Source organism: Medicago sativa, chromosome 4, assembly GCF_051527215.1.
Source record: "Medicago sativa cultivar Bolivia chromosome 4, Bolivia_mono, whole genome shotgun sequence".
Taxonomy (NCBI): domain Eukaryota; kingdom Viridiplantae; phylum Streptophyta; class Magnoliopsida; order Fabales; family Fabaceae; genus Medicago; species Medicago sativa.
In genome coordinates, this window is record NC_140752.1 from 31,234,829 (window position 1) to 31,261,278 (window position 26,450).

The 26,450-nt window shown below is 33.1% G+C and overlaps 1 protein-coding gene across 1 annotated transcript; it reads right to left on the reverse strand.

Annotated features, from left to right (window-relative positions):
- Positions 1 to 6,153: 6,153 nt before the first annotated feature.
- Positions 6,154 to 10,015, reverse strand: LOC146927766 (E3 ubiquitin-protein ligase ORTHRUS 2-like). The gene is made up of 9 exons (XM_085707118.1): positions 9,641 to 10,015; positions 8,880 to 9,202; positions 8,610 to 8,735; positions 8,173 to 8,272; positions 7,891 to 7,955; positions 7,690 to 7,792; positions 7,099 to 7,231; positions 6,523 to 6,737; positions 6,154 to 6,389 (listed from the first exon to the last, which is right to left on the reverse strand). Exons 1-9 carry the CDS (start codon positions 10,013 to 10,015, stop codon positions 6,327 to 6,329), a joined length of 1,503 nt encoding a protein of 500 aa, XP_085563244.1. The 3' UTR covers positions 6,154 to 6,326.
- Between the last annotated feature and the right edge of the window lie 16,435 nt (positions 10,016 to 26,450).

Genomic DNA, 26,450 nt, shown 5'->3' on the forward strand with positions numbered 1-26,450 from the left:
GTCAAGGGTGATATATATTTGGAAGTAGTGATTACTTTGAGAAGTGGGACTATATGATCGAGCTAGAAACTCAGGATGAATGTAAGATCGAATATTTATAGAATTAGTGTTGATTTATGTGTTATTTGGGATATGGTAAGTGTAGAACTTTATTTGAGAAAAGACTTTGAGATTTTTATGTTTTAGTAAGAGTGTTTTGAAGATATTATCAAATAAACTTTAGGATTTGACACTGGAATTATTTGCATGTGATAGGAAAACTGAGTTTTATCGCACATGTAGGGTATACATTCTTGGGCTACCTGTGCATAGTAAAATCTTGTATATGGAATGATTATCTTGATGCATTTACCATACCATGTATGTTTTTCAAGTTGTATTTTTCTATGTATGTTGTTGTTAGATCGTGACCTTATACTTTGCCCTGTGGAGATCTAGACGTGGGTGATCCAAACTTTCTTAGAGTCTTAGTTGTCGAATTCTCGACAATGTGGAAGACGTGTGAGGAGGCAACTTTTCTGATGTTCAAAAGTAGTTGGATTTGATGTCATCGGTGGGTGTAACGACCCGATTTTTCAAACGTTAATTAGCAAAATTCATAGTAAAAGGACGATTATTTTTTTCCTTAAATAATATTGTTACCATGAAACTCATCAAATTAAAAATAAACCGGTAAATAACTTTTTCTTTGAATTTTTAAAATAGGTAACTAGAGTTGTCTTACATCAAAAATATAATACTCCTAAAAGCAAGACACTTGACCATTTTCTACCCAAGACTAAACTTAGCTGATCATAATTACAGATGCTTGTGAAAAGTTTTCTCAACAAGACTAATACAAGTGTCAGAATATATCAAGCCTCCAAATTTTCACAACCGTTTGACGGTCATCTGTCCAAAAGTAAGGGTCATCTCCAACTAACAAACATGGTACAAATAGGCATGCAACATAGATTCCATGACAATAAAAATAAATGAAACGTACATGACACATTACTCCTGTTTCATAATCATCCCCCTAGCCTCAAGTTACAATCTAACTAAAATGCGTTAGTCCCTATTGTCAATCTATATGCAAATGCTCATGATCCGGATTTCACCTCTATGCGGAGCCAAATGTCCCACCATTGGACAGTATACCCCACCATTGAGCAATACCCCACCGTTGGGTAATAACTCCTAATAATTCGATGTTCAGTACCCCACCATTGGGCATTATTCTGAATCACCTAATGCATATGAATTGTCACTACCCCACGTTGGGTAATGACTCCTAAAACTCGATGTTCAGTGCCTCACCATTGGGCATTTGTCTGAGTCATCTAATGCATGAATGTCTCCGTAAATACCCCACCATTGGGTAATCTTCTAAAATCAAAAGTCTAGTATCCCACCTTTGGATATAGTTTTGAATCACCGTTTTAGTTACTTAAGATTATTCACCCACAAACAAATAGTATTTATGTTAAAACAACACCACAAAAATAATAACACATAATATTCACGCCAAAACAAAACCATCAAAATAATTATCACAACACCAATATATAACACATATCATTCATTTCAAAACAACAACACTATGATAAACATCATAACACAAATATATACACATATACACGTACGGAAGCGCGTGGAGTGATGCTGTTACCTTTACAATAGTAGCTCTTAAAGTTTCCACACGATCGTCTTTGTTCCACTACATATATACCTTCACAATTAAATAAACACTAACTTAGTATAACTACTAACCATCATTATTCCTATGCAAAGTTTGGGGTTTGGCTAAGGGTTCTTATCACAAAGTATTTCACTCCAAACATTTAAACTTCATATTCCACAGATGTCTACAAGAGGAAAATCTTTTAAAAAAAATCAATGTATATATGTTGTTGCCATCTTTTAAGAAATCAATGTATGCTGCTGCCAGCAAAAGAAAATGAACAAAATTTGCTAAATTTTATGTTTTTCTCAAAGATTCATTTCCACATACTATTATCAAAATAAATTAATAAATAAATCCCAATACTTACATTATGTTCATGACCCTTTTATTTTTTTTTAATAAAAATTCCAGATTTTAAACTTTCAAAAGAAAACCACAGTACAGTTATTTGCTATTGATTCCAGTACTATATATTTTTCTTTTGAAAATATTTCTAGTGCTATTTTTTATTATTTTTTATATAAATAGGCTATTCTAGGAAAACGATTGCTTAAATACCTACCTAATACATTTAAAATTACTTTAGGTCATTTCAATAGTCTAAGAATTTTTATTTTTTTTTGACAAAATAAAAGATATTCATTCATTCAAATTGAAAGAGAACATTGATATAATGCAAATTCGCTAAAAACAAAAAGGATGAATCTGTGAACAAGCTCACAACATCCATGTTAATAGCATAAAACGACAAAGTACAAATGCCTACACATATGACTATATTTAAATCTCCGAAATAACCATGTTTCCGGATCTGCAACGTGGATGACGCCAAAGTCATTGATTGGATCTGCACTGGATCGAAGCTGATATGACAATCTGAAGCGATCAAATACCTGAGAGAAACAAGAAAAACAAACAACGTCGCACAAAGACGACAAACAACCAACGTCGCACGAAGACGACGAAATCACAAAATAAAACGAAATAGATGTGAAAATCACTTATTTCAATTAAAGGGAAATAGAAAAACGAGTTAGAGGGGTTTGATGGATGAAGGAGAAGAAACCAGAGTTTTTGTGACGGCTCACAAGAGAAAAAGGAAAAAGAGAGAAACGAAATGTCAATAGTCTAAGAATTATTTCCAGCAAACTAACCATTTCCAATAAATTTATTTTTATGTAAGTGAAATACTTTTAAAAGTCATTCTAAAGTCAATAAAATGCTCAAAATTTAATTTTAAACAATTACCTCTATACAAATATTACCATTAATTTACCCATTATAATATTTAGCATCATGTTCAAAATAAAATTCGGCCTTCACATAAACTTATATGTAGGAAGTGTTTCTCACAAATTAAATTCACATAAATGGTTCAAATACTATGAACATTACAACGCAACAACAACATTTTTTTTCTCTTGCCATTTTGAATGTCACGATGTTCAAGAAGTTATTTGTCTCACAAAATTTCAAACAATCATGAATCAAAATATAAGTCTAAAAATTAAACTTTTTACAATTGTTATTCTACATAGTTAGGGAGAAATTTTAATTGAAATCTGACATCATAAAATAAGATATGAATAAAAGGTTCCTAAACTCACTTGTCAAGGATTTTGGTGGTGACTTCTAAAGTTTGAATCTTTCATCTTGTTTCTACCCTTTTTCCTTCCAAGTTTCTTCTACTCTTTCTTTGTTTAATTTTCTTCCTATTTTGTTCCCTTTAAGTGTGATATAAAATTTGCGAGAGGGAACCGATTAACTAGTTGCTTAAGGGAGCTAGTAACACCCGTACTAATGCTAATAGAAGTGGAAAACGTGGTTGTCAAAGTAAATATGAAAGGTAGTTGAAATCTATATTCAGTCAAGTCACCTTTGGTTTTTGTTCTATAATCATGGGTATGTTCTACTATTATTTTCTTATTATTGTTTTAATTACTAATAAAACAACCGATGAAGTTCTTGACCAAAAAAAAAAACAATAGATGAAGAGGTCTCGTGAGCATAACTTAGTTGACAGGAACATGCATTGTTATATGCAGGGGTCGGAGTTCGAACCCCGGACACCCCCTTAAAAAATGTGAATTCTGGCCACTAAGCTATTTGACTAAAAAAAACAATAGATAAAGATGATAGAGAATTGTGTACGTGTATTCACAACATGAGAAAGATAATAACTCAAGAGCACATAATGCAATTTAACTAATGAGAAGTCATGTATTTTATCATATTACTAGGAAGTAATGGTTACAAGAATACACATTTAAAATCTTCAATTGTAAACAATAAAATTAGTCTTGATATAAAAAAAACAATATAATTAGTCAAACTCTATTTAACTTGTTAATACACATACTCGTAAAATGATGAAATAATTATTCTTATTCATCGCTAAAATACAATAAATCAGGCGCCCATTAAATAATAGGTAACATGAATTTTCCCATATACAAAAATGTAAAATTATATCGTCACTGAATGAACTACAACCATAAAATATTTTCATGTTGAAATATAATAAAATACTTCGGTATAAAAAGAAAATATTTGGGTCTTACAGTGGGTCTCATACCTTGTCATCTCAATTTAGGGTTCAAGATCAACTTAGTTGCTATTGTTGCTGAGTCTTATATGTTTACTTTCTTTACTTTGAAATGGGCATTGATATAAAGAGCACTGCTAGCGGCAGTCGCTCTTTCACCCGCGTTTAGTCACTCTCTCGTTTATACGGGACACGTCACTTGTTTCCCAATTTCTGAAACTGGTAACCGGAACAAGTCTAATAAACGTATTATCGTTTTATTTATTATTATTATTCTCAAAATTGTACCCAAATCTAAAAATACCCTTAACCTTTGTCATCTCCATTTTTGCTGTTGAAGGAAGAACAGAAGATTAAGATCCATAATAACATGAGAAGAGTCTCATCTTAAGCGATTTTATTTTTTGGAATAGCTAATTCCTCAAGGCATGCTTGCTCTCGCTTAATCATTTTACTCTGAAATCTGTTTTCAAGGAGCGATGCATAAATTGCTGTTTTCTATGGCGACGATGACGACCATCGTTGTCCGACCAAATGTGAATACGTGACACAATAGAACACTGGAAATCGAAAAGCTCGTAAAGAAGGACTCAGATCTGGTCTTAGATCCTACAAATAGTATTTACCACATTCTGAATTCTAGAGAGAAGTGAATGTTTTTAGAAAGAGAAAACTGATTCTCTAGAAACCATATGGTTTGATGAAGGTAGAAGAACATAAATGTCAAAATGAGAAGGAAGGAGGTTAGTAGTAGCTATTGGGAGGAGGATGAATTTTGAACATGGTAATGAAAAAAGAAAAAGATTGATGAAGGTGGGTCGGTTGCAGACTTGAAGAATCCAAAAATATAAAAAAAAATAAAAAAAATTAAAAGGTTTAACAAGTAGAACCGGCCGTCATCAGGTAAGTGACAAAAAAGAACATGTTACGTGGCATGCTACAAGAGGGTGTGTTAAAAGGCGACTGTTTAAACGCCTGTTGCTAGCATCGCCCTTGATATAAATGATATTACTATGCGAAATGGATATTCATACACTATTTTGTCTTATAAAGTGTATGATTTAATTTACAAACTCATTGTATGAATGCAATTTATTAAATGTGACATTTGATTCAAATCTTTCGAAAGAAATATTATGTTACTCTAATTTGAAACTAAATGTTATAATAAATCTTTTAGTGTAAGACTTTTTATTTATTTAAAAAAATACATTCGCGCTGATAAAAATCAGGATGTTACACTAGAATTTTAGTTGTTTTACCCCATTTGTACGGGTGTCATGGGTTGTGGATCAAGTTGAGCAAGGTTATGCATGTAGGGGGTTGGTTGTAATTAGGATGAACCCATCAAAACCATCTCTCCAAAATATTGCTCTTTTTTGGTAATCATCGTACAAAACTAATTGGTACTATAAACAAAGTCTTTGTAAGATCGATATTTTAATACGTCATAGAACCATGAATTTGTGGCCTATCGTGCAAGAAATTGGAGAACTCTTAAATCTCAACAGACGCTCCCCTTTCTCTCGATAAATACCCTTTTCTCTCATAATCAAAGAGAATCGAATGTAAGTCTCCCACCACACACCACCCCAACAAGCTCTTCAAACGGATTACCTCCCTCCACATTAATAATTTATCCACCAACGAACACATAGAATAGACATTAACCATAACTAATTGAAACATCAGAAGGACCATAGAAGGAGAACATTGGCTTCCCTTTAGAAATGCACCAAATAGAAACAATACCGTTATTGTTACTGGTAGCTGAAATAAACCTTTAATGACATAAATAATTGCCCTAAAGAGAAAGTACCATTGTTTTTTCTGGCAAAAACGTTGTTAATAGGTAGGGATTTGGTATAAAATAGTCATGTTAATGATGAAGGAGGGTCAATTTAAAGGAAAACATTCATCCAAAAAGAGAAAGAGAAGGAAATAAAGATGAAGAATTGAAATTACATGAATAAAATTAAAGGTCTTAACATGTTCTACTTCTCAGTAAATCAATGAAGTGAACAAACACAAAAAGACAACAATAGTCTTGGAAAAAATATTACAAAATTCAAAGAAAGATAAATTATAATTATGCATGTCTTCAAACTCCTTGCACTACTCTTCACCCAATTCATTGGCTTTCATGGACTCAATTGATTTCGTTAAATCTACATCGACCTGTTACATAAACACATGACACAATTGCTCAAACTATGTGATCAATCATTTGATTCTTATTTATTTAAGATTTGTTTTTCTAACAAAATCTGATAATAAAATTCTAAATATCAAGAAAAAAACATTGACACACCTGTAGAAGATGGAGATATTCAGCAATGTCAGTATAGCAAGAAGGACATTTCATTATATTTTTTTTAGGACGAAGCTCGATTCCATTCATGTTTCTTTCTCTCACAAGGGTTTGACCAGCAAAAACCCCTTCCAAACATGCTTTGCAAAAACTGTGGCCACATGGTGTTGTCACTGGTGTACCCATAATATTTTTGCAAATCAGGCAAGAGAACCCTATATGTATATAAAATAGAATATGTTAATATTCTTTAACAACTATTATAAAAATTGAACGGGCAGACATTTAGATTCTAGATATCATAGTTCAACTGCTTTGAATTGTATGAATTAGAAAAAATAAAAAATAGCAATGGAAAAAAATTGAAATCCCTCCGTAATTTCCTCATCACAAAATTCAGGGAAGAAATTAGATCTAATTAAAATTCCCTCACAAATTATTTTTTTTAGTAGCTAGTGTTCATAAATAGTACAAACTTGTGGTTTAAAATGTTTAACAATCCGATTTAGGTTATCAAAAAATAATTTTATAAAAAATGTAAAAATAAAGTCCACCAATGTAATAAAAAATGCATACCTCTCTTCAATTTTTTCATAATTTTCTGATGATGGAATTTCCTTTTCCTTGAGTTGCGTTTTGATTCACCACTTCTTTCTTCTGGTTTGTTTGGAGGTTGTGGTTTGACCCATTTCCAGTAAGAATCTTGATCCTAATTATATATCATTTATTCATTAAAAATATTTTTAAATTGTGGGATCTATATATTTGATAGGGTTAAATATAGTTGTATTTCGTATGAAATGGATGGTTTTCTTTTTGCATCTAATGTGAATTCTCTAATCAAACATGTCAATCTACTATTGTAACTAAATTGTAAAATTATTTATATAAAGTAAAAAAAAATAATGGCATCTCATCATGAATGCCAGGCATTGCATACTTCTTAAAATCATAAACATTCCATTAATTTTTGTTAAATAAAAAAATTTTGTATTTTACTTGGACGAAAAAGTGAAGATTTTTTTTTTTATAGAGATTAAAATATAAACTTTTATATATTTTTGTAAGGATGGAAAACATGTTTTTAACTTTTTAACTTGAGCAATGTACTACATAATATGGAGATGAAAATGAAAATATTTGAAAACAGAAAAAGAGATCACTCACATCATAATCCCAAAATGGAGTTTCAGTCCTTTCATAAACGACGGTATCCTTTTCTAGTCCAGGAACGACTGGCAAGGGTCTTGGCATGTCCCCACGAACATCACTGCGTTCCATTTATAATTTAGTAAAATACAATGTTAAAATTTTTAATACATAAGAATGTAATTGTAATATATGCAATAGAACAAAAGAAAAAATTACCTTATTTTCCAAGGGGCACCCTCATTGTCACATCTAACAAACATATAACGGCAAACTAAGAACCCCTAGTCATGGAAAATGATCAAATTCATAATTAATCAAATATAAATCATGAAATTTATACAGTACCCATTACATTTCTATGAAATCCATATAATTTAGTAGAATATATTTAAATTTCAATTAATAGAAAATAGTGTGATAAAATCTACCAAATAAATAAATATCGTGTGTTAGAAAACATTTTACTAAGTCGTCAAAAAATTTCACATATCTATTTACCTGCTGTCCTGCTACTTGCCAATATTTTTCAATTCTATAAATTCCATCATAACGGTATCCACTTCGAGGGGCATATGCGGATCTCTTATCCTTGCTAGATCTGATCAATGAAATTATATGCATCAAGATGATATAATGTAGATTGTTAAAAGCACAGTTAATACAATATTAATTAATTTTTGATCTGATGTTTAATTTAAAAAGCCAATCATATGATATAATGGATTTAGCAAAGGCCTCAGTCTTAATGTGATAGTTAATTTAACAACTACTTCTAAATCTTTTGCAATCGAATATTACCTTCAAGCTATACTATAAATAAGTTTAATTAATTGGCATGCACATGATTTTATTGTGCAATTGAGTAAATTAAATAAATGTGTTGTGATCAGGTTGAGAAATAAGCATGCCAATATTGCAAGAGGAATATATCGTACCTGAAAACTCGAACTGGATAACCCTTCAGACAGCTTACTCGAAGCGCAATATTGTAATTTTCAAACTCTTGATCAGAAGATTGTTTCTTGTTTGTGCGTTTGTTTCCATCAAGATCCTCCCCATCACTATGAATTGTTAAAGAACATGAAATACTCACATAGTTAACATTAATTTGTCACATTAATCAAACTATGTATCGATTAATCTATGTAAAGCATAAAAAATAGACCAAAACTGCATAAATATGAAATGGTTAATTATTTATATACCTTCTCGAGTACAGAAACCATTCACCATAATCATCATCATCAGCACCACCACCAAGTATAATAGATTGTGCACCATGATTTAAGTACCCACTAGTATCAGGTACATCCCATTGCCTACACATAGCCCTATATGAAAATGTATCACCAACAAGCACACCCCTATTTTTCTCATATTCATCCGTAACTGCACGAACAACGGTTTCTAGGGCAACATTGACACAAATTTTCTCTGGAATGTTATGACGACATATGGCGCAAGTCTTATTCCCTTTCCGCATCCATTTACGAAAACACTTAAAACAACAAGTGTGCCCACAAGGAGTCTAATGAAAAAAATTTGAAAAATATTAATACAAGTTATATATTTTTTGTATGCAACCATGCCAATATTAAGTAACGAAAAAAAGAATAAGAAGGGAAATACACTAAGGTGCACTTAGGATATGATGAAAAAATGTAAAAATGATGGATTAATTTTGTCAACCGTGTTCTAAGAATTTAAATATATATTTTTTCAAATAAAAAATAGAAAATAAAAGAATTGAAACATAATGATCCTAAAACATGCGTAAAAACTATTTGAAAGAATATTATAAATGAATTTATAGCAGTATTGTGATTCCGTTGAATACATCCCATTTCACTAAAACAAAATAGATAAATAAAAAACCAAATAATTTGCATAAAAGGATTACAGAAGGAGAGAAAGCAATGGATTGAAAAAATGACATATTTTTGAGATACAAAGTAGAAGTCGATACCGTGACAGGCCTCTCATATAATCCACAACAGCTGAAACATTGGAGATCTCTGGTGAGAGTGTTAGACAAAGACATGTTAGTCTCAGCCCTGTTAGTATTATTTCCTTTCTCCGACACCAACATTGCGTCCATTGGATCTGCATTGACAGTGTCATGTACTTGCCGTGTAAATGGGACAAACGATCTCTCCATGTTTAAACAATCGGAACAGATCCAGTTCACTGTGTCATCTAGAGTCGTTGGCAGGTCCATGGAGAGACACGGCAGATGCCAGAAGGTGACGCACTTGACACATTGCAGCTTCTCTTCTTCTCTGGGATGAGTCTGGCATGCCATACAGATACCATCTATGTCACATGGAAATTGTTGGACCATAGCTAGAGAGATAGGGAATAAGATAGAGAGAGAGATATGATGAAAATGGAGTTGAGCTACAATGGTCATCCTTACTTGTTTAAATAATGGTTTATATGATAAATAAATATTATTTTGATCTAATCAAATAATAATATTCCCTAATTAATTATAAATTATAATAATTATTTAATGGAATATAATCAATATTCTTTGAATTTTCTTCCACTAATAAATTTTTTCCAACTTAGTTTTAAATTATTTTATTTGTTCACATTCAATAATAAATATTTTCAAACTACATAAAAGTTTATATCTTTTTATAGGCTAAAAATTTATATAAGAATTCTATTTATGAGATAAAATTTATTTAATATCTATTTTTATTATACGTCATAAATTTATAATAGATATTCCATTTTATAACAAATATGACTTAAAAGGGTAATGTCTCGGATTGGGCTAAGGCCCATTTCGGCTAGATTTGAGTTCAATGCACGGCTGGAGAGCAGGTGAGACGATATGATGGATATGCCCAAAATTCCACCAGATAATGCTCTGAACCAATAAATCTTGGGTGTCCAGTCTGAATCCAATGCCAGAGGACCACTTTGATGGTCATACCTATCCCTCCAAGACAACAGTTCAAGTGAAGGCTTGACACCCAAAAACCCTACTTATCTCAAATATATACCCATGAATAAAATTGGTTTATGTAACACACTTCTTACCAGATTTTAGCCAAACTCTCTATTGATAATTTACTGACTTAAACGTCGGAGCATGTGCAGTTAGACCACCCCCCCTCCGGTGGACCATGGTCGACGACGAAAGCTCAATCCATGCACACTGTGAATCTTAACCCAACAAGCCAACTTCCTATGTCCAATCATATTAGTGGAGACTTAACTAGCGAATAAACCCTAGAAACAATCTCGTCAAACCAAAAAGATGATGAACACTCGATCTGTCCACCGCAACGCTAGCGAAGCTCATAACGAAGGAATCGTCGACTCATCCTCCATAGTCCCAGAGCCTACCCAAATGACTATCGGACCCTCTTTTAACCGACGATACAATAATCTTCAACCAGAATGATGGCGGAAATTCTGAAAACAAACCACATTCCCATAGAACGATGACTTTGCCACCCACGATGAACCTAATGCCGACCGTAGTGGCCCATAACATGGAAATTCAGAGAAATCCACATGTGTCACACAAAAACATGTGGATCCAAGAGAACCCTGTAATGCCTCCGCTTGGTGGGCATGTAACGCCCGAGGCTAACGAGGGCGGGGAGTGGTGCGGCTCCTTGAAGCTTCTTGGCAAAACGAAATCACATCAGAATGAGAGGGATCCTGAAACCGTGCAAGTATGGGACTGCATGGTTGAAGGAAGGCTTATAAGAATTGTTTGGTACTACCTATATCAAAAAGATGCATCTTCTTTTCAGTAGCTTATTCCATAAGAACTCCATAGTTAAGCGTGCTTGAATTGGAGAAATTTTCGGATATGTGACCTACCGGGAAGTTTTCCGGTAAGCGTGCGAGTGAGGACAAAACACGCTGAAAAGACTCGTGTTGCTTTGTGGGGTCAGTCGGCAATCCTGAAAGCAGTATAGGGTGTTACAAACCCATTATTGACCATTCACAATGATGGATATCAAGGAAACCCATCGGACACCGAACCAGCGTAGAAAGAAAACCTCATTCGAGATCTAATAGTAACGATGTAAACCAACCTAAGATGACGGAAACCCAATAAGAGTTTTTTACTCACGTCACGCGTCGAAGTCCCAAACCTTAGCTAAGGCACCATCCCTTCCAAACCAACCCCGTTCTTACATGGTTAAAATGGGAGAAACGAGGGACAAGTGAAGAAAACGAGAAGAGAAGAGTGCAATAACCAACACTAACCAACTAAAGGCCACTGATGACAGAGCATCGTATGATATTTTGGCTATGTTTTTTACTACTTTTCTTAGCATTTAAAGACAAATAAGATGAGATATAGAGGATATGTCAATGGTTTGAGGAACATATTGTATTATTTTTACTCGAGTCATTGTAATTTAGTTTCATCTTAGATCATGCAACTCCATAGGTGTTTTGTAGTGAGGAATCATGTAAATCGACAAATCAAGACATCACATGAAGGATCAAGGATATGAAATTGAATATCAAGGGTTCTTAGAAGGTTATTGAAGACAATACAAAGTGAAGAAAATTAATTTCAACTTCCTAGGAGTTTTAAACGGAAGAACGATCGAAAATGGGACGAAAATGCAAGAAATCGCACTTGAGGGGCGGCCTCAGGCGCCTATGCGCCTAGCCCATGTGTTATACCCTAATTTTGGACCTAAAAATACCTGCTCAAAATATTTTTCCATCTTTGATATATGTCTATTGCTCTTGAAAATTGCCAATTCGCTATTGTTTTACACTGATATTTTACTCTGCCTTATCTCCCAATTTAGCTTCAAAAATCTTTTCAAGCTGTGAATTTGTCTGTATCTTCTTACATTTAAAACCATCCAAATGTTTTTCTTGCATATCAAGTCATTTTGAATTTGTCTCTGATCAATTGCATGTCTTTCTGCACTTCATTTCAATATTATTTGCAAAATTCATAACAAAGGGGTATTTTAGTCATTTCATGTGTCCAACTTCATTTTAATCCCTGAAAATTGTCTTTGAGTCATTTCAAGTTGTTTGTATAAGTCCTTGATTTAATTCATGTCAAAATCCCTTTTAAAAAAATTGCATCTGGGACATTTTGAGTCAGTTTAGCCCTTAAGGGTATTTTAGTCATTTACAGTGTTAAAGCTCTGTTTAATTTCTAAAAATTGTCTCCGTGTCTTTTCAATTTGTTGTATGAGCCTTTGTTTCAATTCCATGTTAAAACCCATTTTAAAAATTGCATTTGAGTCATTTTAGTCCCTAGGGGCATTTTGGTCATTTCACATGAAATTTTGACAGAGAGAGGTTACTTTGAAGTACCTCATTGATGTAGTTGGTTCATTTTAGTCCTTTTGGTGTTTTTTTGGTTCCACTTTACGTTGTTTTCAAATTACATTTTTTACCCAATTTTATGTTTAATTGCATTTTAGTCCTTAAAGTCTCTACAATTTGCACTTTAGTCCTTTTTTCATTTCAGTCCTTAAAATCTTTAAAGTTTGCATTTTTAGTCCTTTTTCTTTTCTTTCATTTCAGTCCATAAAACCTTTTTTTTTTTTCAATTTAAATTTTAGTCCTTTAGTCTTTAAAAAAAAAATTGCAGTCTAGTCCTTTTTTGAATTGTAGATTGGTCCCAAAGTCTCAGGAATTGCACAAAGGCCCTCAAGCCTAAGAACTCAGCAAGGCCGAATTACTCAAAGTCCAGGGACAGGTGTCACAAACTCACTGGTTAAGGCATCACACTTGTCAGCTATAAATACGACACAGTGTCAACAATTCCAATCATCAAGTGCCAAATCATCACAAACACCAAATTGATCCTCTCTCATCTCATCAAAGATCAAAATCATAACCGTTTTCAAGTTCATCAAGAACAATGAAGAATTCAACGAAACCCTAATTTTCCAGAACCAAGAATCAAGCTAAATTGAAGCAATTTCTTCGCAGTTCTCAGAGATTCACCACTGAATCATCATCATCGAACTTTAGAAACTGCAATTCAAGCACGAATTCAAAGAGTCCGTACGATCACAGTGAGAGAAGTGAGAAGAAGAAGAGATCGAAGCTAGGTTTAAACCAGAGAAGAAGAAGAAGCTCACCGATCTATTCTTCAGCTTCCAGAGACAACAAATCGAATACCAGAAGAATCAAAAGCAATTACAAAGTTCTCCAGTGGAATTTTTGTTCGAATCTTCGAGTAAGACAGGTAACATCACAAACCTTCTCTGCTTTTCTTTCAAAAACATCAACGAAGGCGTGTGAGTATGTCTAATCAACGAAACAATGTAGATCGGTGAGTTTCAAGTAATCTTCCTTTGAAAACGTTTTAAGATCTAAAATTTTTTTTTGAAAACCGTAAAAAATTTTCCCGATCTACAACGTTTCAGTGTTCGTATGTGATTTCTGGCCTTGGATTTGTGTCTAGGAGGAAAAATAGAATAGATTAGGGTTTGTTGCATTTGAATCGGCGAAAGATTCAATCTCGTCGGAATCTGGAAGTGACGGTGGTTTGGATGAAGATTCCGGCGGAATCATGAAGATTCCGGCCGATCTTCATCTTCTCTGACCAGTTCCTTTCAGAAACCGGTGAGAGGAAGAGAGAATCAGGCGAAGCTAGAGAGGGAAGGAGAGAGTTAGAGAGATAAACGAAGAAGGCAAATGAGGCTGGACCGGCCTCTTATGTTTATAAAGGGGCTTGAACCAGACCGGTTCACTTGAACCAGTCTGGTTCACCCCTGAACCTGGAGCCTTCACCGTTAGATTTAGGGTTTCATTGGACTGGATCAATCCAACGCTCCTGATGCGTTTGGATGATCCAGGTCCATTTCCCCCTTGGGCCTGGGCTTTTGTTTGATGTGGACTTCGTTTGTGCCTGTATTTTTGCTATTTGAATACTGTGATTTGATTTTTACACCACTTATTGCCTCAAAACTTTGATAAAAGATTCCTAAAAATTTTCTACATGTTCTTGATGATTTTCTTGACATTTTTGTGATGTTATTATGCATTAAAACTTGAGGGAAAATGTGTATGGTATTTCTTGCTAATTGGTTACTCTTTTTTTTGAAAGTTTTGCATATCTTGAGCCTAAAACTCCTTTTAAAGTTCTAAAAAATTCATACATGTTTCTTATCCATCTTGTGATGTTTTTGGGGTAATTTTGCATATTAAAAGCTGTAAAAATATATGTGTGTTGTTTCTCATTAATATTTTCACTTGGTTTGATAAAATTTTGTGAACTTTTACTATGTTCTTGATCCTAATACTTTGATACATGATAGTGCCCCCTTGATAGGTGATTCTATGATGTATATGCCTCTGAATTTGTGGTCATTTTACTATTTGGTGTGCTGATTTGGGATTACTTGTTTTGCAAGTCATGTGAATGTTTGTTTGTGAAAATAAAGTGCCAAGTATGTCTAGAATATGTCATGATTCTTGACTTGAATGTGTTCTTGTAATTCTCATATCATTGATTGTGATGAAACCTTTGAAAATTGTCATGACATGGGAATTATAGGTCATGTACTTGTCTTGGTATTGTGACAAATTTTAGGTGTATTTTGCTAAGAGTTTTATCACCTCTTGTGTTAAATTTTTGCTACTTGGTTTAAAATTTCTACTCTATTATGCCATACTATGTTACTAACCCTCTCATCCATAATTCATTCATAGCATTCTCATCCCATCTCTTTAGATTTATATTCCTTGCAATTTACATTTGTTGCAAAGAATTAGGATGTAAAAACCTAGGAATTTTGTAATTTTTCTTTATGTTTTTTAATTTCTTGCAAGACCATAGCATGTAAACTAGGACATATGTAAAGGACAATGGACTCTAATGATGTACACCGACACATGCACACACATCACATGGTGACTTTAGATGAATGTTTAGGGAATGTATGTCTTAGATGTATGCTTAGGAATCACGATACTTAGAAAAATTCTCTTTTCAAAAAAATATGAACAACATCACTCAAATAATTTTCTAAATTAACTTTGGGATCAAAATCCCATTGGTTTTCCCTTTATTTTCTTAAACAAAAACCTTAATGAATTTTAATCATATTTAGACTTCATTTTGCAAAATAACTAATTCAACCTCATATTTTCACAATCTTATGCCCTTGAGGCCTCCCCCTCTCATTCTTCAAAATTCCATTTTCAAACTTAAAATCAATCAACAAAAACAAAAACATTTTTGGAAGAGAACTACGGTGGATTTGATCCCTTAAAAGGGTACGTAGGCAAGGAACCAATATTCCTTCAATTCAAATAAAATAAAATTCAAACATCTTCTTCCCCCTCCAATTCTTCACTTAGCAAACTCTTAGGTGTAAATATCATTTCTTAAATAGCATTTAAAAATAAAGTGCGCGCGTAGAAAGTAAAGACGGTTCCTATAGGATACTATAGTCGTTATGGGTGCCTAACACCTTCCCGTAACGAAAACAACTCCCGGACCTCGATTCTCAAGGGTTTTACTTATTTTTTCCCTTCCCAAGAAAAAATGAGATATCAAAGGTTAAAAAGGTTCAAACGTAATCAATGTTTGATACCCGAAAAACCAAGATAAAACACCATGCGCCTGGGACACGGGGAGCTAGTGCATTGGGCGAGTAAAAACCACTTTTTGCTTGTTTGCAAAGCTGGATCGGTGCAAAAAGCCTTGTTTTCTTCTTTTAAAGCCTAAGTAACCTCATGCTATAAAAAGAGACCCTTGCACACTATTTTATTCCTCCTTCTTTTGTTCTCTTTATGGTATGTTTTCCTATTGTTTTCTTATGATGTCAGTTGCCATGAGCAACTAAACCTCTTGATTAGGGTTCACGATGAACCCCTTCTTATTTGTTGGAATTTATTAATAAAGTTTTTCATTTAGTTTATCCTTTGATTGATATCGATTTAAATTAGATTATACCCATTCATTAATGCTTTGTCAATTGGTTAAATACGTTTGTAACCTTGGGGATTGAATCTTAGGATATAACTAGGACTTAAAAACCCGAAATTATATCGGTTCTATTGGATATTCTAATCAACACTTCATATAGAGGTTAGGAAGTTCCAGGTTTGAACTTCTTCCGTCATTACACTTTTCTTTAAACAAACATAGTACACGACCTAATTCTAGGTTGTTCCTACATAAGTTATTTAAAGAAACTTCGTACGAGTTTTTCAATTGGATTCATTAAATCAAAGTAAGCACCACATAAGTTGTTTGTTTCTTAAAAGATAATTCCAATAAAGACGAAGGGGGAATTCAAGGATTTCCTAATCGCCGTTAATCATCTGAATCACAAAACCTAATATTGCATTGGGTAGAACAATTAAACCCTACAATTCTATTCATTTTTATTTACTATCTTCTTTTGAAAAAAGTTTTATTAATTACTAAGTTGAACGAAAATCCATGTGGAGAACGATAAACTTACCACTTTATTACTTGTTACAATTTGTTGCACTTGTTAATTTCGTCCATCAGCCACCGTGAAGATTGAGACCACAATGCATATTCCCTAAGAGGCCACCATCACGAGAAGTCTATAGAAGTAAGATCGCACGATGACGAGCCAACAATGAAGAACATTTTTTCCAGTAATATTAACGAATGTCCCATACCAAAGGATCTACATAAACCTCTAAGTGTTAAGAATTATGATGGAACCATTGACCCTAGCAATTACATCTAGACCGTCGACACACTCTTAGGATTCCGGGGGAGCCCACGTTATGGTGAAGTGTAAAAATGTTTGTTCTAACATTGTAGGAAGGGGTCATGGCATGATTGAAAACCTCAAGCCTCGCTTCATTAGCTTATGGTGTGAACTATGCATAATAGTCAAAGCACATTTCACAACCTCAAGGAAGCAACCATAATTTGTCGATAATGTAGGAACCATACACCAGAACCTGGGAGAACCCCTAAGAGATTACATATTAAGATTGAACAATGATGCCATCGAATTCCAGAGTGCGGATGAAGAATTCCAGATTGAATAATGACAGCCACATCAAAAATCAGAACGATTTAATCCAACAAAGAAATAGAGGGATTCAAAGAATCCTAACCACTGTTAAACTCTTTAATCAAAACATTTTAATTTTCTAGAAACAACTCAACTGATTTGCGCAATCAAATAAAACTTGCAAACTCTCTCCATTTATTCGATTTTAATTTACTATTTTAATAATTTTAGATAGTTTCATCGTTGATTCGACAATCCTTATGAAAACAATTTTACTTACTACTTTATTACTTTGAATCAATTTGGTTCACGTGCAAATTTTGTTATCGTGTTTTTGACGTTGTTTCCGGGGATTGTTGATATTTTCAATAGGGTAATTCACTTTACTTATTTTATTTCCAGGTTTAGATTTTATGTAGTTAATTTTTTTTTACAACTCATCCTTCTTATGTGGTGCTACTAATCGATGTCTTTGACTTTTATTTATATGAGGTATTGAATTCCATTCGTTCCAATCAAACGAATATGAGATTGAAGACATCCAACACATCACCTCATGATACAATGGAAGACTCGACAATGTAGAAAAGGTGTCCTTTAGGCATAGTTTTAAAAACTGAACTTACCATCAATACATTGGGGATACTGGGTCAATGGTCAAACCATCAGATCATTGGTTGAACCACATGATAAAATCAAATTAAACCGAATAACTCGACAATATAACTCGGTCTCTATTAAAAATTGTTTTCATATTAAATTTGAATTTAAACAATTATTTGCAAAAAAAAAATATGAAAGAAAAAAAAAATACTAAAAGGCAATGAAGTTTTTTTTTTTTTTTTTTACAATAAAAGCCGACAAAGTTTTTTTTTTACAAGAAAAACCAAAATATTTATTAAAAAAACAACTAGGTGACTACCCGTAAACATAAAAGAGGCAATTTTCTTTTCTCTCTCTTTTTTTTTTTTTTTTTGCACATAGAAAGACAATTTTTGTAATAAAGAAAATAAATGAAATAGACATATATATATATATATATATATATATATATATATATATATATAAAACTGAAAACCCTACTTCTTCAACATCAGAGCACTGGGTATTTTAATGATTTGTGATCAATAAAACCCTACTTCTTTTTAATATATTTTTGTATTCAATAATATATTTTTGTACTCAATATGATAAATATTGATATAGTTTTGTAACAGATCTAATATGTGAATTACTTGTTCCCAAAGTTTCTCACATATTAGTTGTGAATTTTCTCTATAAATAGAGAACTCATATTGTGCATTTTACACACTGCAAAATATTGTGAAACTTCCAGTAATTTTTTTTCTCTTTCCCTTTTCGACTTGTATTGACGACTCTTTCTTATCTTCATCTAATTTTTTTCTATTCCCTCAGAATTAAGGGTGTTCTTAAGACTAAAGTTCCTTTTTGATATATTGTTCATTCGGAAATAAGAATGGTCTTAAGATCATAATCCCTTCAATTATTTATGTGTCACTTATATATAAGTGGATATATGTCATATATTATGATTGGAGTGAGAGTGTTTTTGTGAGAAGAGTAGCCACCAAGAAGAGAGAAATGAAGAGAGAAAATAAATCCTATTTTTCTCAAGTTCTGAGTAAAACAACCATTTCAGTTTCATTAACCTTTTGATCAGACTGATTATTGGAGAGTAGGTTCGTAACACATGGGTCTACCTTTTCACTAATCGGATCATCAAAACAAGGTATGAGCTAAGAGAAATTCTTCTCACACTGAAGCGGTACTTTTGGTAATTTGTGGAGCAAAACACATATTCAATCAATTTTTCGAGTTTGTGGTCGTTGTTGAGTTCTCTATATTATTTTATGTTGTGTGAAAACTTCAATCCAGTATGAGTTAAGGGAGTAGAGTTTGGGTAAATGAGTGGAAAATATTTGTGATGAATGGGACGCCGTATTTTCGACAATTCATTCGCGGCTCACTGCGACAGTTGTAGCGTATGAGAGAATAATTAAATTAATGTGAAAATTTAGTAGTGTGAGGTTCAAAGAGGATTTTAGAAACTTTATTAACAGGTTGTTTGATAAATTATGTTGATTATGTGGTAGTTGATATTATTGATAATTTTGATGGTGTATTCATGATTTGCTGCAAATACTTGATTTATTGAATTGTTTGATGATGATATCATTGTGAGGTGGTAATATACTTATGTGAATGGTGTGATGTGAAATTATATATTTTTTTTTTTTTGAGCAAGTGAAATTATATTATTGTGAAGTATGATTGTTGGCATTATGTAGAGGAAAATAATGTTATTTGACAATGTGTTATGATGAGTTATTCAATGACGTGTAATGAGGAGGTTTTAATGATGTGTATTGATGAGTAATTACGTGACATTCATGCATTCATTTTTAAGTCTATTTGAAAATATGTATTTAAAGATTGGATGGATAAAATAAGTAAAACACCTCTGATATCCAAAATAGGTTTGATACCACATGAATATTTGGCTGAGTTAAGGAGCATTGCATACATAAAGGTATTCCATTGATGAGTATTGAATTCATAAATAATATTTGTCTTTATTTTAAGTGTTGAGTGCCTACTTGTGATTATTAAATGATGAAATGTATATGGCTAATTGTATTTAAGTATGTTATTGACTGTCTTGAATGTCATTTGTGACTTTTTTATCATTGTTTGAATTGCGACTATTCCACTATGAATGTTTTTGATTACCTTGCGAGAATATGTCCTTAACTGCATTGATTATTATTTGTGACTGTCTTTGTTGTAACACCCCAAATTTCTATTTAATTAATTTTGTGAGGTTAAATAGGTGGAGTCGTGTTTATTATGATTATAATGTTGATTAGTGACATACTATGAGGGCTAATAGGATGAAGAGAAGAATTAAGTAAATATAATACAAAGTCGGAGGTGTAGAATATAAGTTTTAAATAAGCGGGGGAGGGGAGGAGTAAAAGTATAGTGAATAAAGGAGAAGAAAGTTATAACATGTGATTGACCCAACTATAAATAGAAACATTAGGAGTTAGAAGAGTCACTTTTGCTGAACATGAAAAAAAGAATGAAAAGAGGAGCATAGGAGAAGAAACCCTAGTTGCGAAGAGATCAAGCCAAGCTGGATATTTCATAAGAAATCGAGGTAAGGGGGAGAATCTCTTCATCTCTAGGGTTTAATATTTTGTTGTAGGGTTGTAAAGGGGTTAGAGTATGAGTGTTGTTATGATGGTGATAGGACGTTGTTGAGGTTAATTAATTCTTAAGTTATGATTGTTGTTATGAGGAAGAGTTCCACTGAAAAATTATGATGAATGAATTTAGAATTGTTGTTGAAAGAAGAATATTAAGGGAACCTAGTTTAGAGACCAGTGTTCAAAACTTGATCATGAAATAGTGTAAAATTGGATACTTTGAGAGGGAATTAACACTCAAATAGTAGGGTAAACCTAGAGTGATGATTAGGGACAATTTGGGTTTGTTGGGATTGAGTTAAGTGATCCAAAAGTGATTAATTGGGGAAAAACGCATTTCTGAGTGTTTTGATTCGACAAAAATCGGGCCCTGATTTTGTAAATTCGGTCCCCGATTTTGTCAGCACAACTTGACAAACAAAAACTGTGTTTTTAACCATTTTCCGTTCTGAACTGGATTTCGGTCGACACATGAAAGTTTTAGGTATGTGTGTTAGCTTTCCAATGACTTTGGTTTCACCTCAACCAGACCTCTACAACTTGAGTTATGGTCAAATTACCGTACCTGGGTCATGCTGCGTTTTTCGTGAAACTTCAGCATAATCTTTTCAATGAGCCTTAAAACGTCCTAGAAAATAATAAAGAGTTTAAGAAGGTTGTTAAAGAGAAAGGTAAGAGTAAGGGTCCTAAACTATATAACTTAATGAAGGAGTGGGTTTAAGTGTAATTAGAAGTGATTAACTCAGGATAATAACAAGCTTAAATAGGAACCGAGGATAGTAACCTATGAGAATCTAATGGTGTCAAGATGGCTTGAAAATAGAAAGTGAAAGATAAATATGGGAGACGCTATGAGGAATATTAATCGAGAGGTTAATACTTAAATTAGAATGGATAATGGGGACTATTAGGATGAAAGACGTAATAATGGAGAGAACGAATGACGAGAGTAGATTCTAAAATGCAGTAATGAGTAACGAAGGAATATGATGTGTACATATGCTTGTATAAGATGTTGATTAATGGTGAGAAGTTATTGTCGTGTGATGAGGATCTATGTTGAGATAATAATTGTTGAATGGTGAGGATGAATGATATCATAATTAATGATGTTTTGTGAATGACGAGTAATGACGATGACGTGTCTTATTTAGGGTGACGAGTAAATGATGAAGTGAGTTATGTTATGAGTAGGAGTTAAAACATTGGGTAAGTTAGGGAATGATAATAAAATTGAGAAAAGATATCAAGTTGATTAAGGGTAATAAGACGAAAAATTACTAGAGCAAATAGTGTGCGTATGTGGTGAGTCTAAAAGCACACGATTTAGTAAAAAGGGTATAAGACGATGATAATATGGGATGTGAAGTAGGTTCTTTTCTGAATAACTAATGAGTTGAAATATGATCTCCTTAACCCAATAATGAGTCTAAGAATACCGTTGAGTGAAAGAGCGAATGAACCAAGGTAGTTAAAGAACTTAAGATGAGTATTAGACAGTAACGTATAAGGTGTAAAAATGAATAAAGAATATGATCGTAAACAATGAGAAGGTCGTTAAGACGAAATGTAAGGGAAGGTAGGGAGTTGTGAATTAGGTAATGATAGACAATATGAATGATAATAACGATGAAAAGGATGGGAAACAATTAGAAGAGAGCAAGATGAGTAGGAAAGCGGATAAGCGGTAATAGTTATAATGTTTGACGATAATAACAACAACCGGTATCGAGAGAATAAAATCTTGAATTATAAAGAAGCCTTAGTGAGGAAAGTTTCTGAAGTCAAAAGTATTGAGAAAGTGAGATAATAAATTTAAATTAGGATTAAGTTAAGATTAGGAGAATAGTCGATGTATAGATGACGACGAATGTGAGAACAAGGTAATAAGACTAAGAATGAGTAATAGGTTATGCTATCAGAAGTAAAGTATATAGAGAGCTAGAATAGATGATGGGATAGAGTATGTCTGTAAGATGAATAATAAAATAAAATAAAATAGAGGGATGTTGATGTAGAAATGAGTCATGTGTAAAGGTTAGATTAATGAAGAGAATAAGTGGTGATATAAACGGTTGATAGAAAGTATTGATGAGGAATCCTATAACTATGACAAAGAGTGTCGATGATTAATATTAAATATATATATATATAGTAAATACGATGAGAGTGATAATGATTAATTTATGATAAAGGTGAGGATGATAATGTTTATATTTTAGTGATGATGAGGATGACAATAACTATATCATTATGATGATGAGAGTGATGTATATAATGATGATGAGAGTGATATATATATATATATATATATATATATATATATATATATCATGGTGACGAGAGTAGTATATGATGATGATTTGTGTGCTTGCATTAGAGTCGTGCATTTTAGTGAGAGTCTTGCATTAATATGTGAATTAATTGAATATGTGTATACTTGTGTTACTTGTAGAATTGATTTTTATGCATTCATATAGAGTCTAAGACTGATGGAGTGCATGACTAATGGAGAAGTCCAGTAACATATCTCTGGAAAACTATGATGAGATAGTGGAGACTATATTCTTCTGATATTTATTTAATGTGCATGCTTTTCCCTATTATTATGTTATGGCAGGATTTCTCACCCCTTATTTTGATGTGTTGTTTTCTGTACGGTGACTGTACCTTGAGTACAGACACTCAGGTTGACAAGGAGTAGTTGTGGGACGTTTTAGAGGATGGAGATGATGGGATGCCCTCCGTTTAGTTTTGTTATTTAGTAGTTGAATAAGTTGTAGTCGCTACGAGCTCTGATATTGTAACACTAGGGTGGGGTGGTGATTTAATTTTTAATTGCAGTTTGAGTCGAATCTTGAAAACTTTTTTACTTTCCTTTTATGATGTTAAATGACGTGAATAATTTTACCAATACAATCAGTGAATTGTTTTCCTCTGTTTGACAATATTTACTATAAAAGAATTTGTAATGCTTTTATATGATTAATGATGAATTTGTAACATCCTCTCTATTAAATATATTTTTATTATTTAATAATTATCGTCGGGAATTAGGGTGTTACATTTGTTGTGACTATCTTGGATTGAATTGTAACATTATGTATGTGAAGATTTTGATTCTTATGTTGTAATGACTTTCTTGCCTAATATTTGTGATGTCATACAAATTTGACTTAATTTCTCGCGTGTTCTTCTCACTTATTTTATACTAATACATGTTCTCTAAACTCACCCTTTCGTTGTTTGTGTTTGCTGGAATGGCCCTACGGTTGCGAAATCGCAGTTCTATAGGTTATGAGTCTTTGAGTCAAGTGTGTACCTTCTAAGAGGACTTGTTTTGTGTTCGTCAATTATTTTGGAAAAATGGTTCGCTTCGATAGGTGGCATCTGGTTCAAATTAATTTTCTATTTAAGCTCATCACTTGTAATCAAATTTGTAAAACCTTTGTAATTTTCAAATGATAGTCGTAGAGCCAATTTTTTGTGTTATTAATTTTACAAATAATTGAATATGGATTGTATGTGTCGATTGTGGTCTTCTCATCTCAAAAAAATTTTGAAAATATATTTTAACAATTTGAAGTGACTTAAATTATATAAATATTAAGCATATTATTGTAGGGTTAGGGTGTCACAAATCTAGTCCCTAGGCACTAGATCGGACGGCACGAAGCCACGATCTTGGTAACTTAAAGATAACGAAGAACATAAAACCGGATGGCACGAAGCTACAATCTCGGTAACCAAAGAGACTTTGGAACCCTTACCCGGGAGACATCAAGCTACGACAACGAACACTCCAAGTACCTCACAAGAAACACCCTGTAAAGCCTAGTGAGGCCACGATCCTAGTAACACGAAGCCACGGTCCAGGTAGCTCAAAGACTACGAAGAACATCAAACCAGATGGCACGAAGCTACAATCTCTGTAACCAAAGAGACCTTGGAACCCTGACGATATCAAGCTACGACGATAGACACTCCAAGTACCTCACAAGATACACTTCGTAAAGCCTGGCGAGGCCTTCACATCCCGAAAGACTGTAGCCTGGGGGGGCTACTATTCTTAATTGGGATGAATCCTAATCCAGCTCTGCTCGGGTCCGACCTGAGTCCACTAATCACGCGACACCATACGATAAACACACCCTAAAATCCACTAGATTATGCTACGGGTCGAGGGTTACACACGAGGTTCGAGAGTTTATGACGCCTACACGTGCCGAGGGAAGCTCACTGGGGCTGAGAGTTACCCACGTCCGTACTAATTAATAGGTACGGTTGTCAGGATAAGGTTTATCAGCTAAGCCCTATCTAACTACCTTATATATATATATATATATATATATATATATATATATATATATATATATATATATATATATATATATATATATATATATATATCAAGCATTAAGCTTGGGACAAGTATGACACTTCTTACCCTAAACTTGTGACCTCTTCTCTCGAACACCTTCCTTACTTGTATATCAGAGCAAGTGTATGTACACAACCCCCTCCATCTCACCGGGGCTGATGATCAACCAAAGTCACGAGAATCATCACCTCACCGCATTTTAATAGAACCAGGCTTACGGCGAAGAGATTGATGGATCAACCTCTACAAACGGCATATCCAAAGAAGTCAATCACCCTCTTAGGTTCAAGCGTATCAGAACCATATATAACACTAAAAATACAAATGGCAAGCACATGTATAAATAGTAAAAAATTGCGAGAACATAACGTGACACTACCTACCTTATTTTACGTCAAAACTTGAGAAAGGATATAAATATCCGATTATTTGTCATATAGTAAGATGCAATCAAAAGCATAAAAAATCAGATTGAAGAGGTGCTAATTAAGCTGCTACTTAAATATAAGTGGCTAACATAAAAATGTATAATTTCTTATCTATGGACTATATAAAGAATAATGAGTAAATAGTCACTTTAGTCCCTCATTTTGTACCTCGATATGACAAAGGTCCCTGACTCGATATCTGAAATCCCTAAATGTCATCTAATTCTCTCTTTTTTCAAAATCAATTTTCCATTAAACACCAACTTACTGCTAGGTCCCTGATTGTGCATACTTACTATCAGTTATGTATCTGACAGTAAAAACTATGTGATGATCCAAGGTCAACTATGTGATGATCGTTAGTATATTTATGTACCAAAGTTGCTAAATTATAAGCAAAAACTGTGGTGCAATATTTTGTTCAACATTTTGTTGAATCATTATGTAATGACTTGTTGAATTATATATATGCCCAAATATGGTACAATCTTTTGATTGTTCTATGGTTGACCTTTTTGTAATGACTTAATAGTTATGTTCAGGAAACATTCTGGTATTCAATTATGGAATTATTTTGGCAAGTGTTATAATAGTTTACAAGCTTTTTAACATAAATACCCAAAATATCAAATGTTGCAATGCCTCCTTCATGCTTCTTACACTAATGTCTTACTCTTGTCAGTAGGTAGCATTTTGTTAAACTAACAACTAATCAGTGACCTTAGTGAGGGTACATGTTTACTGTCAGGGACCTAACTGATAGTAA